The sequence below is a fragment of the Castanea sativa genome, chromosome 4 (assembly GCF_040712315.1).
Source record: "Castanea sativa cultivar Marrone di Chiusa Pesio chromosome 4, ASM4071231v1".
Lineage (NCBI taxonomy): Eukaryota > Viridiplantae > Streptophyta > Magnoliopsida > Fagales > Fagaceae > Castanea > Castanea sativa.
The window spans coordinates 22,280,356-22,301,023 of NC_134016.1; the positions used below are offsets into that span (position 1 = coordinate 22,280,356).

The following is a 20,668-nucleotide window of genomic DNA, read 5'->3' on the forward strand; positions in this document are numbered from 1 at the left end:
GCTGTTATTGGTGTTTGTTCAATTTATTATTCTTTGTTGCAATTGTTTAATAATAAGTCTCTATAGACTTGCCTTTTCCAGTTCATGGAATTATGTGAAGTATGAGTGGTCTGTTCTATTATTTTGTTGTACATGATTGTCTATATATCAAGAATTACCTACTTTTTTCCCAGCTTCTTACACCTGGTAGATTTTGGTGTGTGTGTGTGTTTGTGTATTCTCTACTTGTATGAATCTAATCGCATAACTGTGTTGCAAGGCCATTTTATAGATTCATGTTGACTGTGACATCAGTATATGTGGTTAAATCTAATTAGCTGATGCGTTTTCACAAACAGCTCTTTGCAGTGCTTGTACCAATCATTGGCTTGGGTGCTTTACTCTGGTGGGCTGGACGGGATATAGTTCAAGGCACTGTGAAGCTTCTTCAATTTTCTGCTACTTCCATTCTTGAAAATATTTGGTTTCTTCAACTGGCTATTTATGAGTTGTACAAAGCAGTTATATTATCTTCATAAAATTGTAACTCAAAATTGTTACTTAATTTTTTTCTTTAATAGTTCGTGAACCTGTAACTCATAACATTGGTTCAAGTACTGAAGATTATTTTTTACATCTGTTGGTCGGGCTGTGTTCAAATTGATCATTAAGGCCTTAGCATGTTGTATAAATTTGCATATGAGTGGATGGTTATATACTATGGGATTAATTAATTATGTGGCAACTGGCAAGTCATCACCCCTATTGAATAAACTAAGTTTACCCTGCCTAATTCATTAGGGGCTTCTATACATTAGAGATCCTAAACACATAGAGGATTGACTGTTTATTCATCAGCTTCGTTTGATTTGTTTTTTTGGAAATGAATAGCATATGTATTAGTTAGATGATCAGGATTTCTAATTTCTATATAATAGTTGCACCATTGAACGGATGATCTAGCTGGATAAACAGGATGCAGTGCTGGTTTGTTTCTCTATGGATGATGACTAGCATGAACCAAATGTTTGATGCTCAAACCTTTCTTTCCATATCAGAAATTGTATTAAAAATAAATAAGTTTTCTGACTTGACAGTGATGTTATCCTTTGCAGATCCGCCCCAAACGATGATTTACAGTTTTTCCCCTTCTGCACTCAACCTTTCTCTGGTAAAGTTAAATATGAATTTCCTGAATTCCTTTTATCAATTTGTTCCAGTACTAGGGTGTAGGCATTTAACTTGCAGTGATACTTCTAATCATAATATGGCTGAATTTCACTAAGTTGGTCGTTAGTTGTGTATAGTCATTGAGCTTTTAACTTTTAGCAAGGCTTTAGAGTTGTCAGGTGGAACATTTGTATCTTATAAAATTTTGGTGGAAGTACTGTTGATAGGTTTATGATTATTAATGATAAACTACTGTTTGATATTGAAAATTGTCCTTTCATTCCTAGCCGCAGCTTTGACAAACTTAGTCAGGTGACTTTGTTGTTATCTTTTATTATTATTATTATTTATTTATTTTTATTTTTTTAATTTACATATTTTTTAAATCCAAACCATGTAACTTTCATTTTCTGTTTTTATGTTATCCATATGTCATCATTATATGTAATATAGACTAATATTGTCATGCTCATACATACTGATGTGATCAGAAGGGAGTTAGTTGACACTATTTAGTTGTGCTCCATTTGGTTTGTTGATCAACTTCCAGTGCACTTGAAAGTGATTCAAACTAATTCCACTTCTCTGGCTCTCACTACCAATAATTAGGCTTCACCTTTTGGACTTATATTTGTTCCCTTGATTGATAAAGCCAAGTCTAAGCTATAATCAGTCATACCTTTGCAGTTTGTCGAGTGACCTATATTAACACCCCCCCCCCCTCCCTGTCCCACCCCATTCCTTTTTCTCCTCTTACCTCTCTGCCTATGGATAGAAAGGATTTTGCATTGATCATTGTGCTATATACAATTTCAAGGTGGCCCAAAACTGGAACAAACTAGGGAAGCTCTAAAGATGCATCAAACACAGAGCCCTAAAATATGCTTCTTTTAGGCCAAAAAAAGTCCATTATTGATATATAAAGATGATCAACAACAGTTAAGATATCTAAAAAATCTATTTAGACCCTTATGTGATTAATACAGTGGAATTATGGATTTATTGTTCAATTGCAGATTAAGTAATCCACAAGGTAATACAGTTTCACCGCAGATATCAATACCAAATCTATAAGCAATAAATATGAAAGCAAATAAAAGCATGACACAAGATTTGGTAACGCAGTGGAAAACCAAATAAGAACCTCTTTGATGGAAAAACAACTTTGGGAACCCAATCCCGTAGAAAATTCACTAAGAAAAAATGGTTACAATAGTCTACTTAGAAAACCTTTCTATTGCTAGAGTCTCTATTGCCACCTCCGCAAATGCCTTGCTTGCTTTTCTAGCCTAGAACCTTTGGAATCTTCCTCAACAAATCTCCTCCACAAACTCCTCGTCTGCACAAACTAGAACCCCTGCCTCTCCAAAGAACCTCGTTGAAATTTTTTCTGCAGTGAACCTTATTGGGAAAAGAACCAAGTGGTTTCAATCTCTCAAGCACTCTTTGGCTCACTAGATGAGTGAGTAAACGACTAAGGTTTTTGTATTTTGACTTAGTTGAAAAGAGGCACAAAGTAGTCTCTCAATAACACAGAGTATGGCTGCCTCTACTCACTGCAAGAAGCGTGCAAATGTAGCTTTATATAGGTGCAAATTTAAGGTTTAAAGAGATGGCACAAAACTAGGTCAAAAGTCAAAACAGAACTAGGGAAAGGAACTTGGGCATTTTTGCTTGAATTACACTAAAATCCTAGCAATGTCTTATCAATGGCTCTATTTAGCAGTATTATGGATTTTCTAGCCAACATCCTAGTTGGTGCAATTCATTTGTCTCTCATAGATTCAAATAAATTTGTTCTGGTAACTTATAGTATATGTATGTATGTCTTCATTTTTCTCATTTTGACAGTTGGCTTTATTTTCAGTGGTGGACAATAAGTTTGTAAGGGACTCTGTGCAGTTCTCAAACGAATCTACAACATTTGGGCAGGCTTTCAATGATTTTTCCCGCTCCAAGAAAGGTATTCTCTACAAAGCTTGCTGCTTTTTTTTCTTTGAGAATTTATGCAATCAAATATGTAAGTTTTATATGTTATATATATTTTTATAAAACTACTGCATTTTATGGTTATTAGCACCCATATATTTATATTCCTGAACTTGTGTCTTTTCCAGGAAAAGATTCTTCTAAAGCAGTTGTTGATGTTGAAGCAGAAATAAAAGATGCAGACTGAGGCCTCATAGCCATTATAGACTGGTATGCAGTAAAGATCCTTGTGATGGTCTTTTCAAATTATTGATTTAATGTGATGATAATATAGGCTTGGTAGAAATATTCTTGGTTACCTTGTTTGAAAAAAAAAGGTTCTATTTTCATCTTGGAAAAATTATAATGTCACCTATTTGTCCTTAAGTCCACTTTGTTTTTATTTGTGTCAGCATGTCTAATAGAATTGATATTTTAGAAATGAAAATAGGAATTAAACTATATTTTAGGAACAAAACAAGAAAAGAAAAAAGTTGAGGTTCTATTGAGGTTCTATTACATATCATCCAAGTTTTATCTTTGTCCTTGAAACTTAATAGGAGTGGACAGAATGACAAAATGTAACATTTTTAATTTTAAGGATGAACATAGAGCCTAGCCCTGGGATATATTTTAGGAATGAAAAGATATATTTATTTTAAAGCCAGTGGACATTTCTCCTTGCCCTTTAAGCTAATTAGTGACATCGCAAACTGTAATATAAGTTTTGACAGTGATGTTTCTTGTGTTATATTTTTGTAAATCATTTACTGTAACAAGTTTGTTGAGATAGAAAGTCATAGAATTGTAAGAAGGCTGTGTTGTTGTTTGCTTAATAGACGGACTCTCAGACGAGCTTGAAGTAAATTGTCTCACTTCCACCCAATGCTAACTCACACCTGCTTGAAGAAACTCTCTTAACTAGCATGACAACGTGCAAGGCATGTGCTAATATCTTTCATTAGAAATGTATTTGCTCTGTATGAGTAGTCATGCATGTTGTTTTGGTAAAAATTCTATTGTAGGCATCTTCGGTGGCAAAAATAATTGTTACAAGTCATTTGTTGAAAAATGGGCCATCCTTTGTCATAGATGATCAGGGATTCAGGGTAGACTAATCCAAGGTGTGATCCAAATTTGGGTGGGCTAAGAGTTGGTTTTACTTTTCTTTCTTTATCATAGGATGATCAGGGTGGACTCCCACACCTAGTAGAGTGGTTTATCATAATTCTCTTTTGAACTTTCACTAATCCAGGGTGTGATCCAACTTAACTGTAAAATAAGGGGCATAAATTGTTTTGCACCTCAGAAGTCACCCTCTGTGACCAATGAAGAACCCATTGGAACATGTTAAATTGGAAACTGCAATTTTGATTAAAATCAATTCATTTTGGTCTTGTGAATGTGTCCATTATATTAGATTTTGTGGAACTATGCTGTTAATATGGTGAATTTTTCCTTCATAAACCTTTCTATTTTCCACATCCACTTTCCTCCGCATAGGCCCAAATTGTACGAGCTGAGCCCATCTCCCAAAATCTTAAAACATAACAAATCTTCTTGAACTGCCACAGAAAATCTAGTGCGATGGTTCTCCAACCTTCTGCAAACAGGCATGGTAAATCAGAGTCAACACAAAATAAAAAACGTTGATTTTTTAGAGGCATAAAATTGTCCAGGAAAAAATGAACAGCTAAACACGCGTCTGACAGGCACATTTGTTGTATTGCAGAGATTTCTTTTCTATATTACCCTGGTTTTGCACTTATTTTCCTTTGGGCAATTTCTGTGCAAGCAAGTAATCAATTGGTTGGTTTTTTGGTTTCTACATATCAGACTGGCTATAAAATTGTATCATGATCAGTATGTGTTCATTCGTACTTTTTTTATTTTTTATGCTTCTGGTAATCAAAAGTATTGTTGTGATACATTATGATATAATTGGTTGTTTTTGTGTTCTATATATGGCTTCAGGACAATATACTACCAAAGTTGATGACATCCACTGGCTCCTATGAGGATCTTCTCAGGAAGGAGATGTCAAAATATGATCGCATTAGTGAAGATATTGCCCACAATATTGAGGCACAAGAACAACTGTTGCTGCAAATCCAGGTTTAATTCTTTGTTTTATTGCATATTTTTTTTACTTTCAATATCAGCTTTGTTTTTTCTTTTACTGAATGTGATGTTTTGCCAAATGAAATTGGTTTTGACTGGAGAATATGTAATGAACCAAATTTGATATCTTTATTCATATAATTGTTAGTCTCTAATATCTTCTCAGTTAAAAAAAGGAGAGATTTTAAGAGGCATTTCATGATCCTCAAATTATTGTTTGACATTTCTTTCAGGCTCAGAATGATGATTTTTCAGCCATCTTTAATCTTGAAGATTATAAAGGTTGGTTGAAGTGGTTTTTGGATTATAATATTTATTTTTCTTTTATCTGTTTGTCATATAGATTTTTTAAGCATTCATTCAATTTTCTGGCATTGATGTTGATATGGGATGAAAACACTCAAACCACCCAAACCGTCCATGGACGGTCATCACCTCGGCAGCCGTCCAGAAGTTATCCTCAGGACGAGGGTAACGAACGAGGGCGTCCAGAGGGTGATAGCGAACCTACATCCCTCGTCCGTGGGATGCGCACAGCCTACCCTGAGAGGACTCGTCCACGTGAAGATCCATGGACTAGGATTTTACACTTTGAATCAGCAGTTGGCGCTCGACGAAGGAAATTCAGGACGAGGGCACCATACTTGGGAGAATCTCCGAATATAATGTGACAATCCCTTATCCCACACATAACGGTCATGTATCCGTTGTGAAATAGAAGTGTAACTCCTGGACGGTTATGGCAGTTACGTTTAAGCCTTGAATCTAGGAGAGGTTCCTACTTCGATAACCGTCTATGAAGGCACTATATAAAGACTGATTCAGACAAGGTAAAGGTATGTTCAGTTTTTACTCAAAAAAGTTGGAACTCAGATTGCTTAGAGGGAAAACTAACTTTACCATCGGAGGATTTTTGGCCGGCAGCCCCGGTCGCCTTTGATACGCTTTTCTTTCTTCTTCAGGCCGTAGAAAGAACCAGTAGTCCTTTCAAGTCCGAAGCATCCAGCCTACTAATTTTCTTGGCATCATCAGTTGGCGCCGTCTGTGGGAAACGGTAAACTTGTTATTCTATCCCAGACAAAAGGTTGAATGGTTCGAACAAGATCAAGGGCTACCAGCCCAGGCCACCAGGAGAGTAGGGATGCTTCCAAAGAATCCCCTTCGTGATCGCAGAGATCGGCACGTAATGCAACCGCCTTCCATGCGGCACATACAATCCATGGCTGCCGCTATGGCGGGGCGACGCGTCGGAACCGGGAATTGAATAAGGAGATCAACTTCGTGAGGCGGCGTCAAGGACACATGGAAGGAAGGGCCCCCGAATCGGGAAGGAGGAGGGAGAATGTAGAGTCCGAAGATCAAATAAGTGGTACCGCTTCAAGAAGGGTGCCGCACTTGGAAAAAGAAATGGACCGGATGAGAAAAGCCATGGATGAAATGAGGGAAAACATGAGGCGAGCAAACCCGGTAGATGATATGGTCCACCGAACGGACTCCTTTCACGGCCTCCATCAACGGTCACCCTCTACCCCCGAAGTTCAAAATGCCTTCTCTAGACTCGTACGATGGAAATCGCGACCCATGCGATCACATTGCAACTTTCAAGACGACCATGCATCCGCAGGGGTCCCGAACGAGATCATGTGCGAGCTTTTCCCACTACACTCAGCGGACCGGCGCGAGTGTGATTCGGCAAGATTCCCCGAAACTCGGTAGGATCATTTGAAGAACCGAGTAGTTGTTTGTCAACAACTTCATTGGAGGACGGCGTCACAAGCGTTCCTCCTCTAGCCCGCCGACCATAGAGCAAGGGGACAATGAGAGTTTGCGATCTTTTATCACCCGTTTTAACAGAGAAGCCTTAACGGTGGACGAGATGGATGACAAGCTATTGCTGGCCGCTTTCCATAATGGGGTCAATTCTGACTTGTTTATTCATAAGCTCTACGAGCAGGAACCACAGACTATGGCCGAGCTTGTCCATTCGGCCCAGAATTTTATGAATGCCGAAGATGCCATCATAGCCAAGAAAAGAAAAAGGGCAGAGCGCTCGGAGGTGGGCCACCATCGCTACCAGGACCAGGGACCTCGTCCGAAGAAAGTTCGGGTAGACGAGAGAAAAGATAAGGATGGTAAGAAGGCCAGTTCCTCTACAAGGAATCAGCAATACACGCCCCTGTCTATGCCGCTAGAGCAGGTTCTTATGCAGATCAAGGATGATCCGTCCTTGAAGTGGCCAGACAAAATGAAGGGAGATCCCAACAAGTGTAATAGGAGCAAGTACTGCCGTTTTCATAGGGACCACGGGCATGATACAGACGAGTGCTTTGACTTGAAGCAACAGATAGAAAATCTCATTAGACAGGGGAAATTGAGGAACTTCCTTGGACGAGACCAGAGAGATGAGAAAATGAAGGCCAAGGTGGAAGAATCATCACGCCCCCCACTAGGAGAAATAAGGGTAATTATAGGAGGAAGCTCGACGGTGCAGTCGTCCAAATCAAGGAAGACATACGAGGTGGTACGGCAGAACATCCAACGATGCGGACGACCTCCTGGACGAGGAGGTAGACCAACGAGCGGCATTACTTTCACGGACGAGGAGGCGGGACGAATTCACCATCCACACGATGACGCGATAGTCATCACCCTACTCATCTCTCGACTACATGACCGGGGAGGGTATTGATAGACAATGGCGGCTGCGGACATTCTCTACTACCCCGCGTTCCAACAAATGAAGCTAGGACGAGATCGGCTTCGACCAGTGAACTCGTCGTTGGTGGGATTCGGAGGAATGAAGGTGCAACCTGTGGGCACCATCATGTTGCCAGTAGTCGTCGGGACGTATTCGCAGCAGATAACCAAAGAGGTGAATTTCCTTGTTGTTGATTGTGCATCGTCATATAATGCAATAATTGGAAGGCCAACTTTGAATAGCTGGAAAGCGGTAACCTCTACCTACCACCTGTCCATTAAATTCCCGACCAAGCACGGAGTAGGCCAGGTACAAGGAGACCAGCTGGCTGCCAGAGAATGCTACCTAGCCATGCTGGCCATGGACGAGCATATGCAAACGATGAGTATAGATGGAAAAAGGGTTGTGGCTGAGCCCACTGAAGCATTAGAGGACGTCCCTTTGGACGATGACCAGCCCGAGAAGTCTACCAGAGTTGGGGCGAGCATGGAAGAGGGGGCAAAGCACGCTTTGGTCCGGTTTCTGAGGAAAAACCTCGACGTCTTCTCATGGCGTCATGAGGACATGCCTGGCATTGATCCAAACGTCATTACCCACAGCCTGAATGTGTGTCCCTATTCGAAAACAGTGCGTCAGAAGAGAAGAGTTTTTGCTCCCGAGCGAGATAATGCCGTTAAGGAAGAGGTGCAGAAGTTGGTCGCCGCGAAGTTTATCCGAGAAGTTCATTACCCAGACTGGTTGGCGAACGTAGTCATGGTCAGAAAAGCCAATGGCAAGTGGCGGATGTGCGTGGACTTCACGCGATCTCAACAAAGCTTGCCCCAAGGATAGCTACCCATTGCCACGCATTGACCGAGTTAGTGGACTCGACGGCGAGGTCACAGGGGATACTTAGCTTCATGGACGCTTTCTCGAGGTACAACCGCATTCGGATGAATGAAGCGGATCGAAGAAGAACCTCATTCGTCACAAGCCAACGGGTTGTATTGCTACAAGGTTATGCCCTTCGGTTTGAAGAACGCAAGGGCGACCTACCAAAGGCTGGTTAACCATATGTTCCGTCCTCAAATCGGGCGAAATGTGGAGGTTTATGTGGACGACATGCTGGTGAAGAGCCAGGACGAGGATAAACATCTTGAAGACCTTCAAGAGACTTTTGACACATTGCGACGGTACCACATGAAGTTAAATCCGAGCAAGTGTGCTTTCGGAGTTTCGTCGGGTAAGTTCTTGGGGTTTATGGTGTCGCACGGGGAATTCGAGGCGAATCGGATAAAATCCGGCGATACCGAACATGGAGCCACCGAGAAATATCAAGGAAGTCCGAGTCTTTTACTTGGACGAGTCGCCGCCCTCAACGGGGTTTGTATCGAAAGCTGCGGACAAATGTTTACCTTTCTTTAAGGTCCTTAGGAAGGCTTTTGAATGGACGGACGAGTGTCAAAAGGCCTTCCAAGACCCGAAGGCGTATCTAATGACGGCCCCATTGTTGAGTCCGTCTATACCACAGGGAAGAGTTGTACTTGTACTTGGCAAAGATGTCCCCACACGCGATGAAAGCTCGAGCGTTGATCGAGAGAAGAGGGAAGAGTCCGAGAGGCCGGTTTATTACACAAGCCACGCGATGAGAGGGTAGAAGGATGATACCCGATGATGGAGAAACTAGCCTTCGCGTTAGTCACGGCTTCCGGAAGGCCGAGACATTATTTTCGTGCACACGTCATCAACGTCCCGAGACCATCCCATAAAAAAGGCGATGAGCGAGTTGGAAGGCTGGCCGGGACGGGTAGTACGGTGGGCCGTTGAGCTCGGCGAGTTCGATGTCGGGTACCTCCCAAGGAGCACAATAAAAGCGCAAGCGTTGGTAGATTTCATTGCGAGAATTTACCCCCGATCGGGACGACTCCGAACAAGGACGAAGGAAATGAAATGTGGGTGGTAAATGTAGACGGATTGTCCACAATGTATGCGGGGAGGGATTGGAATTGTACTTGAAGTCCCCGAGGTGACAAGCTGGAGTATGCGACCCGTCCGCGATCCAACTACCAACAACGAGGGTGAGTATGAGGCTCTACTCAAGGGGTTGGAATTGGCCAAGTCCTTAGGGGTGGAGTCGTTAACAATCAAAGGGGACTCTCATGGTCATCAACCAAGTACATGCGATGTGTGATGTCAAGGAGGATCGAATGAAGAAGTACCTTAACAAAGTGAAGCGCCTTGCCCGAAAATTTTCAGCCATAAGTTTTATTCAACTTCCCAGGGAGGAGAATGCAGAAGCAGACGCCTTGGCAAAAGCCGCCTCGGCAGGGGTCATAGACGAGTTCGACGACATCCAGTACATGCCGAGTATAGACATCCCCGACATACGGCATAGGAATGGAGGAGAGAATTGGATGAGTCCGATAATAATTTACCTCAAGGATGGGAGGCTTCTAGAGGACAAGGATGAGGCGAGAAAGTTGAGGGTCAGGTCGGCCAAGTATGTCCTCATTAATGAAGTGTTGTACAAGCGAGGCTTTTCCCAACCCTACTTAAGATGCTTGGCTCCTGACGAGTCAAACTATGTTCTAAGGGAAGTTCATGAAGGATCGTGTGGAAATCATTCGTGGGCAAGGTCCCTTGTCCATAAGGTCATCCGTGCCGGCTACTATTGGCCAACAATGCGGGCACGCTAAAGCCTATGTCAAGGTATGTGACCAATGCCGGCGTTATAGCAACGTGCCTAGACGGCCGTCGAGTACCGGACGATGACGGCCCTTGCACGACGGCTGGATATCCCGGGTCCTTTCCCCGTAGGAATCCGGCGAGATGAAATTTACGGTGGTTGGAATAGATTACTTTACCAAGTGGGTAGAAGCCGAGCCTCTTGTAGCAATCACTCGACGAACGTGAAAAATTTCATATGGAAGAACATCCTATGCAGGTTCGTAGTACCTGTGGTATTAGGTATCCGACAACGGGCGTCAATTTGACAATGCACCCTTCGAGGGATTCTTGCAATCATTTTGGAATTAAGAATCACTACTCTTCACCCTCCCATCCACAAGCAAATGGGCAAGCGAGAAGTAGCAAACCGATCCTCGCTGAAAATCATCAAGACTCGGCTTGAGGGGGCAAAAGTGGATATGGCCGGACGAGCTACCGGGTGTTCTTCGGGCCTATAGGACGACCGCACGAACTCCAACAGGAGAGACCCCGTTCAAACTAGCCTATGGGAGTGAAGCTGTCATACCAGCGGAGGTCCACATGGCGAGTCACCGAGTGATGGAGTACCAGGAGAAAGACAACGGGGAACAACTTTGCCTCGACCTCGATCTTATCGATGAGGTAAGAATGGATGCGGAACAACGGACGGCAAGGTACAAAAATCTCATGGCTAGACAGCATGACGCCATGGTGAAACCCAGACGGTTCGGTGTGGGGGACCTTGTCCTTAAAAGGGTCTCCTTGGCGACCAGGAACCCGGCTCATGGAAAAGCCCAGGGACCCAATTGGGAAGGACCCTACGGGGGTGATCAGCGCAAAAGGCAAGGGTCCTACTACTGGAAGCCCTAGACGGGCGAGAAGTTGAGCATCCTTGGACAGTGGAACATCTGCGAAGGTACTATCAGTGATGAGCGGGGACAAGGGAAGTCAGTGGCAAAATTACAGTTGTGATTTGCGTGTTTGCTTATGTTTACTTGTGCTTTTACTACTATTATGGTGTGTTACGAATAAAAGTGCACTAGTTCTTAAACTTTTGCACTACTTACAGACTAACTTATGAAAGACGATGCTATGTACTTGATATCTTAATAAGGCACTAGCTTGTAAGTGTGTGCCAAGTTTGTGAACAATGTTCATGTAATAATATGGTTTGGATTTCTTACGTACTTGAATTCCAGTTTCCTTGATAATATCCACGGACGAGGCAAAAGCCTTAGACAAATAAAATCTCGGGACGAAGGCAAACTCGTCTAAGATTTCCTTTAAATGAGGATAAAGCAAAGAAAAAATGCAAGGCATGCTCGTCCAAGATTCTTCTCGTCCAAAGCTTTCCTTCAAAAAAAAAAAAAAAGGGATAAAGCAAGAGAAAGAAGCCAAGGACTGCTCGTCCAAATCTTTCCTTCAAAAAAGGTAAGAGAAAGAAGCCAAGGACTGCTCGTCCAAAGCTTTCCCTCAAAAAAGGCAAGAGAAAGAAGCCAAGGACTGCTCGTCCAAAGCTTTCCTTTAAAAAAGGCAGGAGAAAGAAGCCAAGGACTGCTCGTCCAAAGCTTTCCTTCAAAAAAGAATAAAGCAAAAGGAAGGCCAAGGCCCATTCGTCAAGACAAGAAAGCATAAACATTATAAAATGCTTTCGAGAAGGCGAATAATAATTGCCTAAAGGACAGGCTAAAGTAATGCAGTCATCATCAGTCCTAAGTGGGTCGTCCATAAAAAGATTGTAGGCGGTCATTCAACACTTAGAGCATAATTTAAAGGACAATGACATAAATGACAAACAAACAAAGAAGATATTCTTTAACTTGAAAAGGGTAGACGGCCACCGTCCAAAAACCCTTATAAAATAAACAGTAAAAGACATTATTCATAAGCTCGTCTAGAACACTCTAGACGAGGAAATTGTACTTAAATGACATTTCAAATTCTCAAATACATTTCAAATAAAAAAGAGAAAAGAAGAAAGCTAAACAATAACAACTTCTTCAAGAGGAAGGGGCATCAACGTTGGGGTCGTCCTGAGCTGGTTTGGTGGAAGCGTCGTCCTCGATGTTGACATCGTCTGAGCCTGTGTGGACGAGGGAACTTGTAGACGGCAAGGTTGAGTTTAATGGTGCTAAAGTCAACTTCGGGGAAAGTTGTCCATAGCATCCATTCTAAAGTCCTCAAACCTGCCGCGTAGTTTGTATCCATCGGTCAATGAACTCTTTGGACGCTTTGAATTCTTCCCTTTGCCTCGTCTTTAGCCTTCTTCAAAAGTAGATTCAGCTCGTCGTTCTCCTTTTGAAGAAGTTCAAGACGCTCGTCTTTCTTGGCGGCGTCGGACTTCGGCTCCCCCACCAAAGCTTTGAACTCCTCGGCCTCGTCCTTGGCCTTGTTCGCCACCTGCGCCCACATCCTACGAATCGTTTTTGACCTCTTCTATTCGTTTCTCCGGGGAGGACCCTCGTCCCGTCCATCTCGTGGCCCGCCCGGACGCGGCCTATGAACTTGGACATTGCCTACATAGAAGAATAGGAAGTTCGGATGATAGAAGTAATATTGGGGAAAACATGGACAAATCAAGACGAGGCAAAGATGGTTACCTTGAAGAGATCGTGGACGCCGAGTGCTCAAACTCTTTCAAGGACATGTCGTAGCATGCAGCTGCGTCCTCGCCCGCCCTTCACGGCCTCTTGGAATCGTTCCCAAGCCAGGATCCTCGTTCTCCAATAAATTAGTAGAAGTCCTTTGAGGAGAAGTGTGGGACGAGTCGGGGAGCGAGGGGACTTGGACGGAGTGGCACGCGAGGGGAGTGGACGAATCTACGTCAATGACCGGGACGGGTGGGCCGAGGAGGAAGTTCGGTCTAACGATTTCAGTCCCTGGACGCCCGGACTTAGCTTTCTTGCCCCGACGACTTGGCAAGCTAGCCAAGTCCACATGCTTCAGAGTGCTTTTCCTCTTTTCTCCAGAAGCAGGACGAGGCTCAGGTCTAGCTACCTCGTCGATAACTTCCTTCCCCTTGTTTCCCTTCATGGTTGCCATTCCTAAAAAATAATAATAATAATAATAATAATAATAATAATAAATAAATATACAAGTAATCATAAACAAAAATGAAAATTGCATATCTTAAAAGGAGCACTCACGTCTACGGGTGGTTAACTCGTGTGCTAAAGCTTTGACGGACGGTTCAGGGCCGAGTCCCCACTTGTGTAGACGCTTGAGGGTCACTAACGAGTGGAAGTCTCGTTCAGGATGTAGACGGGCCCTGTGGACGCGGTCACGATGGAACTTGCTCAAAGAGGGTCGTCCAACGGCTGGAAAGGGAAGAAAGAAATTAAGGTCCAACCATCGTCCAAACAGAAAGTATAATATATAAAAAAAAATAAAAAATAAAAAAAGGAAGGAAGAACGTGACATACCTTTTGGACGAAGGTTCCCTATGTCTCCAGTATAAGGAGCAAATGAGTCTCTACCAATCTCAACGGGATGCCCCGCCCAGAAACCAGAGACGAAGAAAAACTCCGTCTTCCGGTTCGTCGACGAGGGCAAAGACTTGATCGCCCACGGTCATTGCCCCCGGGCCGTGAACCGATGATGGAAGCCTCGAGATTGATTTATCTCGGAGGGTTTATAGCAGTACAAGAACTCGTCCACGGTAATAGGACGGTCCCCGTCAAACACCTCCATCCATAAGACTTGCATGGAGACAACTAGTCTCCATGCGTTGGGGTTAAGCTGACACACTCCCAAGCCCAGCCTAGTGAGTAATTCCCTAGCAAAGGCATTTAAAGGAAGTCTAAGCCCCCTAACAAATAGGCTTCATAAACACCTATTCCAAAACGAGGCCGGCAACACCACTCACCTCGGACAGCCTAGCCTAGGGTTTAGATCATCGGGAATCGAAACCAAGTCCTAAGGGAATCTAACCTTCTCTCGTCCGTCCCGGAAGGAACCTCTAGAGCACAACTATATACGGTTTCCGTTCGTCTAAAGGGGAGAACGGCGGGGAGCTCGTCGAGGTGTCGGCCCCCGCAGGCCGTCCTCGTCCTAATACTCTCTTGAAGAGTTTCTACAGGGATTCCAGGAACACCAGATGTATATTCCTCAGTTGTGTGACCACTACTACTACTGACGTTACTAGAGGTGTCATAACTAGAGTCGTCGCGATACTCGTCTATGGCCCTGACCACACTGTCGCTAGACGAGCAGGAGGCCATTGAAAACGTCCTAACACTTAACAAGGAAAGCTAAAGTAAGTATAGAAAGATTACCTGGCTCTAGACGAGGGACACTAAGGACGCTGAGGATATTCTTAGACGAAGCGACGAACGAGAGTGTCAAAGCGGAAAATTTGAAAAAGTGAGAGGGGCATGAGAGAGAAACCACTATTTATAAGCAGAAAAGTCTCGGTAACCGCAACGACAGACCTAATTATAAGGTGACACGTGGCGCATGCCTCGGAAGGGTAAACCAGTTGACTAACCTCCTATGGATGTGTGACACGTGGTGCGTTTTAAAATCTATTGGTACATCGTATAACTCCTAGACGAGGGGCAACTGATATGGGATGAAAACACTCAAACCACCCAAACCGTCCATGGACGGTCATCACCTCGGCAGCCGTCCAGAAGTTATCCTCAGGACGAGGGTAACGAACGAGGGCGTCCAGAGGGTGATAGCGAACCTACATCCCTCGTCCGTGGGATGCGCACAGCCTACCCTGAGAGGACTCGTCCACGTGAAGATCCATGGACTAGGATTTTACACTTTGAATCAGCAGTTGGCGCTCGACGAAGGAAATTCAGGACAAGGGCACCATACTTGGGAGAATCTCCGAATATAATGTGACAATCCCTTATCCCACGCATAACGGTCATGTATCCGTTGTGAAATAGAAGTGTAACTCCTGGACGGTTATGGCAGTTACGTTTAAGCCTCGAATCCAGGAGAGGTTCCTACTTCGATAACCGTCTATGAAGGCACTATATAAAGACTGATTCAGACAAGGTAAAGGTATGTTCAGTTTTTACTCAAAAAAGTTGGAACTCAGATTGTTTAGAGGGAAAACTAACTTTACCATCGGAGGATTTTTGGCCAGCAGCCCCGGTCGCCTTTGATACGCTTTTCTTTCTTCTTCAGGCTGTAGAAAGAACCAGTAGTCCTTTCAAGTCCGAAGCATCCAGCCTACTGATTTTCTTGGCATCATCAGATGTATCATTAATGTGTAACAAATCTACATTCTTGCTGTACTTTTTAGACTATATACATCATGTGTTTGCAAGATTTTCTATTTTCAATAGAATTGACAAAAAAAGAGTGGATAAATGAGCTGTCTTATTTCAACAGGATGCAATCACAAATCTAAAGCAGCAATGCAGCGATTTTGTCATGACCAGAAACATCCAGTGCCGGGAAATGACTGAAGATGTGCAAAGACAAATGGCGGGGCTCAATTTCCAGGATAATAACAACGCAGGTGCTTACAACACCCTTCAGTAGGACATCAGAATCAAAGATCCAATGTTTCTGGCAAGCAGATCCTCGGCCACAAGCACCTTACTATCAGCCACCAGAGCAGCCTACAATGCCTGGGTATGGTCCCCCACCTCCCGCTTATAGCTCGCCACAGGTGCCTTCTCCTTACCATGTTCCACCTACTTCTGTTCCATATCCACATCCTCAGGCCCAACAGCAGCAGTCACATGCAAGCCATGAGTATGGCCAACCTACTTATCCGGGGTGGCGAGATCCATACTACAATGCCCATGCACATGCAAGCCATCGTATTATATTCAGATTTCTCATCCTTGGATGCCATGGAAAATGTTGAGGATGATGATGGTTTCTCTATTCCCATTACCGACAGTATGTCGACTCTCAGGTATTATCACTTTCTGTGGTTTTGTTAGCTGTCTTGTTAGGTTCTATGTTTTTTACTAGATGCTTTAATGTAGCTATTATATTGATTTTATTTTTTACAAATTTATGGAGTTCTTATTTATCAATAAATGGAGATATTGAACATTTTTTACCTTTGCAATTAACTTGCATAGCATGGACAACAACAACAACAATAATTGGGAAGAGTTAGTTCAATCCTTACTTTATACAGATGAGAGTTTGGAAGAACAGGAGAAACTATCTTATCTCTGCTACTGTGCTATAGCTTCTCTTAAAGTTGGTGGTTCTGTCCTCATTCCCATCAATCGACTTGGAACTCTTCTGCAGCTTCTGGAGCAGATATCAGCTTCACTAGAATCTTCAACACTGAAGGTAGCTCTTACCTTTTTTCTTTTCTTCTTTTGGAAGGTGGGGGGGAGGTTGGTCAGACTTGTATAAACAGTTGCTGTAAATTAGGCTACAAGACTAGGTAACTTTTTCCTGATGGCTCTTAACTTTTGATAAGAGCCAATCCCGAACTGAAGCAATGTAGTCCAGGTATAAACTATAAAGGAGATGCCTTGGCAATCAAACCTCACTAGGTGACATATAGCTTAGGTGTGTTTAGGTGCAAAAACCTTGGTTTATTCTTTCAAAGTGTGTGTCCTTTCTGCACATCTATCAAATACCCAATTTGAATTCTTGTATTTTTATGTTACCACAATAGCAAATCTAGGAGGCCCTCTTTTTTCCTATCACTTTGTTCTTTATAAATGGTCTAGTTGATTGGTTGTCTCCTTTGCATTAACCTAATGTTGCTTATTCTACATTTCTACATAATCCTTTTGCATATGGTTGGATAATACTTTCTTTTGTCAAATCATTCATCAAAGTTCTCAATGGAGTGCCAGCTGTATGATAAAGGCTGTAATCTGAACCCTTTGCAACTTCTGAGTGAAATTCCCCCTCTTTTGTTTTTAAGTCCGACGTGAAATTCCTTTGGTGGTTCAGCAATGTCATAGGAATAAATTAGTTATATTGCTGTAACTAAAGAGGTATAATTGGCCAGTGAAATTATTGCTGCAATAAATAGAAGGTTGAAACTTCATTTAAACACTTTTCCATTTTCAGAAATGTTAAAATGTGCATTACTGATGTCAATGCCTTGGCTTATGAGTAGGACATGCTTCTTATTCATATCAAATTGATGATTCCTAACTTCTAATCAAATCATTAGCCATGATGTAGGTTCCTATATATGTTATTTCTTCTATAGCTGAAGAACTATTGGCATACACCAATGTCATTCCAGAATGGCTATGCAAAGAGCGGCAAGAAAAGGTAAAACAGATCTATAGGCTTATTGCTTGCAGCTGCATGAAGCTTTTCTCAATGCATGCTTGGCTCCTCTTTATTCTGCAGTTTACTGAGGATGTCACTTATCGAAAAAATTTATAACAACGATGCCATATTGAGGCCTACATTTGAGAGATGAGTTTTGAAAATTTAATCGGTGATGTTGGATTCAAAGTGATAACCTCATCAGAACATGGAATCCCAGTTGACTTGAACATAACTTAGTAGTTCAGATCACCTGAAAACTGTGACCTGTACCATCTCTATGAAATAGTTTACGTCCACCTATCTCTCAACTATTTTAGATGAACTTGTAATATGCCACTAGGATTCTGACCTTGTTCTTTCTGTACCCATGTCTATCAATATACCTGAGACAAGTACTGACAAGGTAATAAGCGATGTTTTGTTAAAGGTTTACGTCTTGTTTAGTTATTTACTCTAGACCATGTTCAGCAGAAAATAATCATTGGTATCACTGGTGGGACTTCGCATGGTCGTACCTTTTATCGAAAGTGCTAGAAAAAATGAATAAAATGGAAGTTTTGTAAAATACTTGTCCTTGTATTTTTTTTTAAAAACCATTGACTAATGTGAGATGAAAAGGGAATCAAACAAATGTGATTTCCGCATAGTTACTTATCTGATGTGTGACAGCTGTATCAGTAACAAGCATCATAAAATATCTTCTGCAACCCATATTTAGAGAGGAGTAGCCCCTTCCACTTGTTCTGTTTTTCCTTTTCCAAATAATTCAAAAAAAAAAAAAAAGAAGAAGTGCTTGGCTTTTCTAATTGATCCTTAAACTCTCTAAATTGCCAGTATTTCAATCTGGAATGTTTTCTCTCATCAGTCTCCATTAGAATCATGGAACGGTAACATCTGCGAACTTTAAAGTGGAAATGAAACCATTAAAGATTCTGTGTGAAAACTAGAAATAGATCACGGATTGCTTTTATATTAAATGATGGTATTCAATCATCTTATTCTTCATACATAAATGTGTAGTTGCATACATATATGCATATACAGTATAAAGTTATAAACATATATGTGCGTTGTTTTTGTTGTGCTGCCAAATCAGGTCCCTAATTCATCACCAACAGCTACTTTTGCAAGTTCTGATATATATGGATCAGCAGTTTTGGATGCATGCGAGCAAATAAAGGCACGTATGGCACCTATTGCTTCAGAACATAATTTTGACTCATTTACCAAGGTACCTTTGTTTTCATAGTTTTGTATAACTGTATTAATCCTTTGGATGATCAAATCATCAAATGTATGATCTATTTGTTTTACAGATTGAATGATGTTAAGGTTTCAAATTCAATGTTTCACTTCTGAAGGTACATCTGCGAACTGAATCATCAAGAATGTGTGCACTCACATGCACTACATGCACTACATGCTTGAGAGAAAGAAGGAAGAGACATTGAAATTCTATTCTTGCCAATCCCTTCTCCAAAGGCTACAAGGTATTCTTCATCATGACAACTCAAGGTTCTGTTGAATAGGCCAACTTTGGTTATTCATTACTTAATGGCTCAAGCTTGATTTTATTTTAGAGATATACGTTATGGAGATGTGAAATAATTTTTTGTTATTTCGCGATGAATAAGACGGAGGAGGAATCGGAAAACCTGCACAAACAGCTCTTAGATAGGGATGTGGACCTTGGGACCTTTGTGAAGAAATACAAGAAGCTTCGTACCACGTACCATAGGCGTGCGTTTATTCACCTTTCAGCCAAAACTTCTTCAATTGGTTGAATAGGTATATCAGATGTTGTATAATTTCATATTGAGGAACGTTGCCTCTTGTTTTATTGTATGATATTGGTATAATTTTGTTTTGTTGGCATAAGTTCGTTTTGTATATCATGTGAGTCTTTTTTTGGCTATTGTTATTATGTCAATCCTTATTAAATCAAAGCCATTGTTGTGGTTAACAATAACTTCATTGTTTGTATGTGCAAGTGCTATGTTCAATCTATCACTTCGCACATTATCACCGACGTCCCACTCTTTGTATCAAGTTTGAGTCCTGACAGATTTGATGTTCTCTGACACTTTGCGAATTGTTATAGTATAGAATCAGGTGATCTTTCATGGAGGCTTGACTGCAGCTTGTGATATATTGTATAGTGCAGAACTTCTGCATTATTTCCTATGCTATATGGAGAAAAAAAATTGGTAGAAGATAATTTAACTTGTATGACAGGTGTGGTTCTCCACACGGATTCATAATTGAAAAAAATGGAGTCTATAGGCTATAGTCTATACTACCTTACCTTTTTCAACAAACTAAGGGTCATCCCTGTCTTCTCATACATAATGTAATTAGGAAGAATTTTTGTTCCTAAAAATTGGTTGGGGTGAGTAGCTAGATGTCGAGGGCATGATCTCAGGTAAAAACGTGAGCCTTGAGCTGGTGGCTTTTTAGCACTACCCTTCGTCATCTATGATCTCTTGATTTTGATTAGGAAAGAAGACTCAACTAGAAGTTATAGTTGAAGGTTAAACGGTATATTCATTTAAGTGCAAAAAAAAAGGTGTCATGGTTCATGCTAAAGGCATTAAAGCACTAGCATGGCCACTTTAAAAAAAAATTAGCATTTGGCACATCAAAAACTCACTTTTTAACACAGCCTTTTGGACAAGTTATTCTATAATAAAATCATGAGGGTAATAGTGAGGACTGAATGGGGCAATTATTTTTTGTGAGGTTGACATGTGGATTCAGTTAGGGCCTAACAGGAAATCACCCAAAAAAAAAAAAAAAACCTACAAATCGAGTTCATAGAAC

At 41.8% G+C, this 20,668-nt stretch overlaps 1 protein-coding gene and 1 long non-coding RNA gene across 2 annotated transcripts; both read left to right on the forward strand.

Annotated features, from left to right (window-relative positions):
- The first annotated feature begins 1,087 nt into the window (after positions 1-1,087).
- LOC142630821 (uncharacterized) lies at positions 1,088-3,406 on the forward strand. The gene is made up of 3 exons (XR_012843445.1): positions 1,088-1,150; positions 3,017-3,112; positions 3,267-3,406. It is a non-coding gene; the product is annotated as an uncharacterized LOC142630821 (long non-coding RNA).
- Positions 3,407-4,851: 1,445 nt separating this feature from the next.
- On the forward strand, positions 4,852-19,828 carry LOC142632127 (uncharacterized). Its single transcript, XM_075806543.1, has 8 exons — positions 4,852-4,980; positions 5,092-5,232; positions 5,472-5,520; positions 15,971-16,505; positions 16,678-16,897; positions 17,753-17,845; positions 18,945-19,079; positions 19,165-19,828. Exons 4-8 carry the CDS (start codon positions 16,219-16,221, stop codon positions 19,171-19,173), a joined length of 744 nt encoding a protein of 247 aa, XP_075662658.1. The 5' UTR covers positions 4,852-4,980; positions 5,092-5,232; positions 5,472-5,520; positions 15,971-16,218; the 3' UTR covers positions 19,174-19,828.
- Positions 19,829-20,668: the final 840 nt, after the last annotated feature.